This window comes from Mus caroli, chromosome 6 (genome assembly GCF_900094665.2).
Source record: "Mus caroli chromosome 6, CAROLI_EIJ_v1.1, whole genome shotgun sequence".
Lineage (NCBI taxonomy): Eukaryota > Metazoa > Chordata > Mammalia > Rodentia > Muridae > Mus > Mus caroli.
In genome coordinates this window covers 79,273,021-79,281,053 of record NC_034575.1, presented here as the reverse complement: position 1 = coordinate 79,281,053, position 8,033 = coordinate 79,273,021, and the positions used below count along the sequence as shown (strand labels likewise).

At 45.4% G+C, this 8,033-nt stretch overlaps 1 protein-coding gene across 1 annotated transcript in view; it reads left to right on the top strand.

The window, feature by feature from the left end:
• The first annotated feature begins 5,488 nt into the window (after nucleotides 1–5,488).
• Nucleotides 5,489–8,033, top strand: part of Ino80b (INO80 complex subunit B) — a 3,733-nt gene continuing 1,188 nt past the window's right edge. Inside the window, exons 1-4 of the mRNA XM_021165138.2 lie at nucleotides 5,489–5,691; nucleotides 5,915–6,107; nucleotides 6,267–6,385; nucleotides 6,529–6,698. Of these exons, the coding sequence (XP_021020797.1) occupies nucleotides 5,583–5,691; nucleotides 5,915–6,107; nucleotides 6,267–6,385; nucleotides 6,529–6,698 (591 nt within the window). The 5' untranslated portion in view covers nucleotides 5,489–5,582. The remainder of the gene's footprint in view (nucleotides 5,692–5,914; nucleotides 6,108–6,266; nucleotides 6,386–6,528; nucleotides 6,699–8,033) is intronic.

Genomic DNA, 8,033 nt, shown 5'->3' with positions numbered 1-8,033 from the left:
AATACAGCCAGAAAGAAGCTCTTTGTTCTCTATAGCCAGCAAAAAGCCTTTTTGTTTCTATACTTTACAACCGGAGATGCCTGCCTTCCTGTGCTGAGGACACCTAGATAAAAATTCAGAAAGAACTCACTCCCCACTCCTGCCTTGTAAATTTCACCAAGGACACCCGGAAGAGAACTCTCTTCCCAACTCCTTTCAACTCTTCCTAACTCCTCCCAACTCTTCCCAACTCTCCTCCCAATTCCTCAGCTAGCTGTTAAAAGCCCCCTACTGTCACCTCTGGGGGCGTTGAACTCCCCTGCCCTGCCAGGCCCGGGGTGGGGGGTGGGGGTGGGGTTCATCCTCAGCTAGCTGATAACAAAACCTCTTACAGTTTGCATCAGGTGTGGTTTTCTGAACGTTGGGGTGTTGGCCAGCTCATCCCGGGACTTGAGCGGAGGCCCAGCATCGGGAATCTTACATATATAGTCCTGGAACTTGACATGTAGACCAAGGTCCTAGTGCCTCTGCCTCAGAAGTGATGGGCTTAAGGACCTGTGTCACCACACCTGTCTTATAATAAAAAGATATTTATTTATTTATTATACTTTCTTTTCTTTTAATTTTATGTACACTGGTATTCTCCCTGTATGTATATCTATGTGAAGGTGAGGGTGTTCGATTCCCTGAACCTGGAGTTACAGACAGTTGTGAGTTGCCATGTAGGTGCTAGGAATTGAACTCAGGTCCTCTGGAAGAGAATCATGTACTCTTAACCACTGAGCCATCTCTCCATCCCTTATAATAAAAATTGAAAACTCATTACTTGAACAGAGAATCTAAACTTATATAAATAAATATATATGGAAATAAGCACAAGCCATACATGTTTACCTACACCTGTAATCCCAGCACTTCAGAAGTGGAGGCTGTGGAGTCAGGAGTTCAAAGTTGTTCTCCATTCTGGGTTCTTCTTTACAGTGGTATGCTTTTAACTAATAACATGAGAGGACTGAGGCAATGCCTATGGGAAGCAATTGACCATGTTTGATCAATAACTGCAATAAAAAGAGGCACTCATTGAACATTTGGTGAGATTAAAATAGGGCCTGTGGACTGGATAGTAATAGGGTCTGCAATTTGTTCTCACGGTGGTCAGAAAAACGGTAATAATCGTGGTAGTAACTATAAGGAAATGTTACCTAGTGTTCCTTGGCTTTGATTTTTGAGACAGGATCTTACTGAGTAGACCATGTTAGCCTTGAACTTGGCCTGCCTTCTGAGCTCTGGGATTACAAATACATACCTAGCCTGATTTTTTTTGTTTATTGTTGTTATTATTATTATTATCCTTTTGTTTTATATGAATAGGTGTTTTGCCTTCATGTATGTCTGTGTACCACATGTAAGCAGAATTTGAAGATGTCCCAATAGGGTATCAGATCCCCAGGAACTGCAGATGGCTGTCAGTCTCCATGTGGGTGCTGGGAGTCCATCTCTGATCCTCTGCAAGAGCAATTCATTGCTTTTAACCACTGACCCAACCATCCAACCCCCAAGCCTGTTTTGGTCTTTGTTTTTTGTTATGTTTTGTTTTGAGAGACCATCTCAGTAAGTCCCAGGCTGGATTCTAAATTAACTGGGGTTCCTCTTGTCCAGCCTGCCAAATGCTGGAGCTACAATACAGCCAGTGCTCCACTACTCCTGACTACACTATGTCCTGACAGTGTCAGCTGGAAGATCTGGTATGAATAGATGAAAGAGTTCTTTTTATCGTTCTTGCGATAGAAACGTTCTATCGTTTCTATATGTCTTAGCCACTATTCTATTGTTGCGAAGAGACACAATGTCCAAGGCAACTCTTTTTTTTTTTTTTTAGAATTATTTATTTATTTTATTTATATGAGTACACTGTTGCTGTCTTCAGACACACCAGAAGAGGGCATCAGATCCCATTACAGATGGTTGTAAGTCACCAGGTAGTTTCTGGATATTGAACTCAGGACCTCTGGAAGAGCAGTCAGTGCTCTTAACCGCTGAGCCATCTCTCTAGTCCCCAAGGCAACTCTTATTAAAGTAAGTATTTAATTTGGGGTTCGCTTATAGCTTCAGAGGTTTAATCCATCATTGAGTTTATCATCATGGCTGGAAGCAACTTGGCAAGCAGGTAGGCATGGTGCTGGAGTAGTAGCTGAGATTTCTACATTTGCATCTGCAGACAGCAGAAAGAGACTGGTCCTGGCATGGGTGGGTGTTTGAAACTTCAAAACCCACACTCAGTGACACACTTCCTCCAACAAGGCCACACCCCCTAGTTCTTCTTCTAATCCTTTCAAAGAGTTCCATTCCCTAGTAACCGAGCATTCAAATGTATGAGTCTTTTGGGGCCATTTCTGGTCAAACACTATACATTTATTTTTTTTTTTTCATGAAATTTTAAAACAAGCCTTGAGAACGCCTTCAGAAGGTAAAATTCCTCTCAGTCTGTATATTTCCACACTAAACAAGGCAAAGCTACAAAAAAAGAAAAGGAAAAAGCCTAAGACCAGAAAGAAGCTGGTTGTCATTCACTTCCTCGCTGCTGGTCGTCAGGATACAGAGGAAACAGCCCAGACGAGCGTCAGGAAGCCTCTGTCTGATGCTTACACTGTTACTCCCTGCCTGTGTGTTTGTCTCTCTGAGCCTCAGTTTCCTTATTTATAGAACAGAAACAACAGAACCCGAGGAACGGCCACGTAGCTAAACACCCCAATATGTTCCAGAAAGGCCTCCCTAAGTTAGTTTTCCAAAATGCAGGTGTTGGGTGCTACTCTTGCTAGACCCAGCCCATTGTGCCTGGTATACTCAGTAGACTTAAAAAAGAATTACAAATGGTTTATGTCTGTGGGTAGAGTGCTTGTCTAGCATACATGAAGCCCAGGCTCCATCCCCAGCACTCCACGGGACCCGGTATAATGGGGCATATCACACTGGGGAAGTAGACGTAGGAGAGTCAGGAATTCAAGGTCATCTTCAGCTATACTGCAAGGTTCAGGCCAGCCTGGAATATATAAGATCCTGTCTTAAAACTATAAATAAAAAAGGCCAGGTGTGGTGGGGCAAGCCTTTAATCCCAGCACTCTGGAGGCAGAGGCTAGTGAATCTCTGAGTTTGAGGCCGGACCAGTCTACAGAATGAGTTCAAATCTAGACAGTAAAATAATCCTTAACTCTAACTTCTAAAGACAGTCACTAGTAGCACATTGTATATTCCTCAATTTTTTCTAAGCAGATACTAGTACACGATACTTTTAAAAATAGAATCAAGGGAGCTGGAGAGATGGCTCCGAGGTTAATAGCACTGTCTGCTCTTCCAGAAGTCCTGGGTTCAAGTCCCAGCAACCACATGGTGGTTTATCTACCTATGAGGTCTAGTGCCCTCTTCTGGCCTGCAGGCATACATGCAGGTTGAATGCTGTATACATTTTAAGTAAATAAATCTTTGTTTTTGTTTGTTTGTTTGTTTTCAAGACAGGGCTTCTCTTTATAGCCCTGGCTGTCCTGGAACTCACTCTGTTGACCAGGCTGGCCTCAAACTCCACCGCCCAGTGGTAAATAAATCTTAAATGAAAAGAATCAAGAAAGCTGGGTGTGGTGGCACATACCTTTAATCTCAGCACTTGGGAGGTAGAGGCAGGCGGATCTCTGAGTTCAAGGCCAGCCTGGTTTAAAAAGTGAGCTCCAAAGACAGCCAAGGTTACACAGAGAAACCCTGCCAAACAGGTAAATAAACATAAACAAATAAACAGCCAGGGCCACACAGAGAAGCCCTGTTTCAAAAATGAATGGATGAATGAATAAATAAATGAATAAATAAATAAATAAATAAAATCAAGAGAATCAAGGGGCTGGAGAGGTGGCTCAGCTGTTAACAAGATTTGCTGGCCTTGCAGAGGACCGGAGGAGGCCAGAAGCAGCATCCAGATCTGAAACTGGAGATACTGATGATTGGGGGAAGCTGTGTCGGTACTGAGACCCAAACCAGGGTCCCCTGAAAGGGCAGCAAGTGCTCTTAGCTGATGAGCCATCTCTCTAGTCCCATTCAGATCATTTAAAAACATTATGTGCAGGTGTGTGTCTGTGCCTGCCTATGTACACTTGAGTGCAGGTGCCGGCACAGACCAGAGCTATCAGATTTCTTCAGAGATGGAGTTACAGGCAGCAGTGAGCTGCCTGATGTGGGAGATGGAAAGTGAACTTGGGTCCTCTGCAAGAGTTGTGTGCATTCTTAACTCCCGAGCCTTCTCTCCAGTCCTGAATCACAGTTTTTAGGGTTTTTCTCTTATTTATTGGCATATTCAATTCTGTGCCTTTTTTTTTTTTTTTTTTTTTTTTTTTTTTTTTTTTTTTTTGGTTTTTCGAGACAGGGTTTCTCTGTGTAGCCTTGGCTGTCCTGGAACTCACTCTGTAGACCAGGCTGGCCTCGAACTCAGAAATCCGCCTGCCTCTGCCTCCCGAGTGCTGGGATTAAAGGCGTGCGCCACCACGCCCGGCTCTGTGCTGTTTTTAAAAATATGTATAAATTAACTAGAAGATAAAGGGAAACATTCACAAATTTTAAGCAAAATTCAAAGGGGGAAAAGGATATGTGAAAAATGTCAGCAAAGTTTGGTTATTAATGCCTGCAATCCCAGCCCTAGGAAGGCTGAAGTAGAAAGTTCATGGATTTGACACCAGTCTGGGTACATTCGGAGTACCAAGCCAACCTGGGGTACATAGTGAGACCCCTTCTCAAACAACAAAAACAAAACAAAGGTCTCCTACCTCCCTCATTTCCCAACCACACATCAGCAATTTCTCTCACCAGTTTCCTACCTTGCTATGTTTGGTTTTGTTCAAGTTAACTAGCTTCCTAACTTCACAGTACAGGGATGTAGCAAATTCATTTAGATCCCTCATTAGAGGGATGCTTGTATTCTTTACAATGTAACTGTAGATTCTCTGGAATCTAAATTCTCTGTCAATCTTATTATTTCACAACTTTTCTTAGTTGAGAAGCGTAGTGTTTACAAATAAAGATGCACCGCACGACGTTGCCCCTCATTGCCAACCATTGAGAATGGGGAGATTGGGGGGCGGGGAGTGCGGGGAGAGGAGAGGAGAGGGGAAAAAGAGAGGGGGAGGGGGAGGGGAGGGGAGAGCAATGAGAGGGAAGGGGGAGACACAAACAGACAGACAGACAGGTAGACAGACAAAGAGAAGAGACAGAAAGAGACAGTCAGCAACACAGAAAAAGGGAGACAGAACAGGTCAGGAATCTAATACAGGGAACCCAAGTTAGGGGAAAACCTTACCTTTTTTATGGCTTTTCCTGCCTCCTAGAGGCTTTGAACTTTCGTTTTGAGAACAAGATGGCATTAAGCCTGGCCTCGAACTCGTAATTCTTTTTAAGGCTGGTGTGCCAGTAAGGTGCCTAGCAATGCCGGAACTTTTGTTTGCAATGGACCCTGTTTCTTACCGGAATATTTTTGGCTGTAAGGCGTACCACGCACAAACATGGTTGCCAGGCGCCGGAAGTAGCCGGTTATTTTGCTGGATTCCGTTCTTCCGCGGGGCGGAAAAGGCATGTCGGCTTGTGTCCCGACCGTTTCCAGTCCTCTCCCTTTGCAGGACCCCATGAGCAAGCTGTGGCGGCGCGGGAGCACATCTGGGGCTATGGAGGCCCCCGAGCCAGGTAAGCGCGGGTGGCTCTAACTCCAGTGATCTTGAAAAAGGAGTCGCTGATACTCGGTGGAGCCGAGTCGGCCAGCCACAGGTGGGAAGGAGCGAGGCGGGGCTGTTGTTATGGTAACAGCTAATAACTTGGGAAGAGTGGGACTCAGTTGAATTGTTAGGTTAGTCAGATCTACCCCTGCCACTGTTTGGCCGATCCCCTCTTACAGGCTCTCCTTCCGCAGGGGAAACGCTGGAGCTGAGCCTGGCAGGTGCCCACGGCCACGGAGTACACAAGAAAAAACACAAGAAACATAAAAAGAAACACAAGAAAAAGCATCATCAGGAAGAGGAGGCCGGACCGACGCTGCAGGCTCCTGCCAAGCCCCAACTTAAACTTAAAATCAAGCTGGGTGGACAGGTCCTGGGCACCAAGAGGTGAGATCAAGTATTTAACTCGGGAAAATTCAGTAGCAGGTGGGCTGGGTCCAAGTTAAGGCAGCAAGAATCCCAGCAGGTGGGGAAAGCTGTTTGTAGCTCCAGAGTAGGAGAGAGCCAGCTGCTTGTTCACTTTAGAGTAGCGTTTCTACTCTGCAGTGTCCCCACTTTCACTGTGATTCCCGAGGGGCCTCGCTCACCGTCTCCCCTGATGGTGGTGGATAATGAAGAGGAACCGATGGAAGGCGTACCTCTGGAGCAGTACCGCGCCTGGCTGGGTGAGAAGACCGTGGAAGTGGCAAAGCTGGATTGCTCATTTCTAACCAGCAAAAGGAAGAGGGTGGGGTCTGAGAATTTTCATTGTCCTAGGACCAACTTCGATTAATTAATGTTTGCACTTTCCTTCAACTTTCCCACCCAGATGAAGACAGTAATCTGTCCCCCTCCCCACTTCGGGACCTGCCAGGGGATCTGGAGGGCCAGGAGGAAGAGGAGGAACAGAGATGGTTAGACGCCCTGGAGAAGGGAGAGCTGGATGACAACGGAGACCTCAAGAAGGAGATCAATGAGCGGCTGCTTACAGCAAGACAGGTAAGTTAGTTCCATCTGTATTCACACTCGACAAACATATGGAGAACTTGTTATTTCTTAGGCAGTGAGAGGAACAGGAAAGGAAGGTGGGTGGGTATTCAAGTGCATGCTGACAGAAGGTAAATGACTTACTTTCTTTTTTTAATTGGGATCTTAGTATTTAAGCCCTGACTGGGATAAGCTTGCCTTTGCCCCTAAGTGCTGGAGTTAAAGGTGTGTACCGACACACACACACACACACACACAGCTCCTAAGTAACTTTTTAAAACTCCAGAAAATAGGGCTGGTGAGATGGCCCAGTGGTTAAGAACACTGACTGTTCTTCCAGAGGTCCTGAATTCAATTCCCAGCAACCACATGGTGGCTCACAACAATCTGTAATGGGATCTGATGCCCTCTTTTGGTATGTCTGAAGATAGCTACAGTGTGATCATATAAATAAATCTTAAAAAAAAAAAAATCCTATAGAAAATAGGAATGCTGAAGTCGAAATTGCCAAGACAGAAACATTAGGATAGTTGTGGGGACTAGCTCATTGTTCTCTTTTGTTTTAAACATAAATCGTATTTATTTTATGTGTGCCCGTTGCCCATGGAGGTCAGAGGTCATCAGAACTCCTGGAGCTAGATTTACAGACAGTTGTGAGCTGCCATGTAGGTGCAGGGAACTGAATGAGAGTCCTCCCCAAGGGCCGGTGCTCTTCGCCGCTGAGTAGTCTTTCCAATCTAGAATGCCTTTGAAGAGATGACATTTCCAGTACCAGAGGAGCTTCTCAGACAGAGAGGCCAGCTGACATAGAGCCCAGGGGCACAGAGACCCAGAAGGAGAGTGTGGCCAGGTCACCAGGGGGACATATGCTGACAAGTGACATAGCTGGCTTAATTACTTTGGCAGTTATGTGCAGTGAAGCTTAGTAGGGGTAAGGGATTTCCGTAGGAAGCTGCTGAAGTGTAGGCTGTCCTGGCGCAGGCCTGTGCCCCAGAGCTTGAAAGACAGGAGGATGGTTACAAATTCCGAGGCATCTAAAAATACATATAGATAGCCTGTTGCAATCAATCAATAAACTGGGAGAGGGGCCTGGGGTGTGGAATCTGGGAGAGCTGGAGATGGCCTGAGTCCAGAAGAAAGGACAGAGAAACCCGCACTGAAGCCTGGATGTACGATGGAAGTAGCTACTTAGTGGGAGAAAAAAGGGATCCAGGGTAATTCTTTTTGGTTTGAGCCAAATCCAAGTTGATGTTCTTTCCTGAGATACTATTTAAAATAACAGCAACAACAAAAACCTACACAAGGGGGCTGGTGAGATGGCTCAATGGGTAAGAGCACCCGACTGCT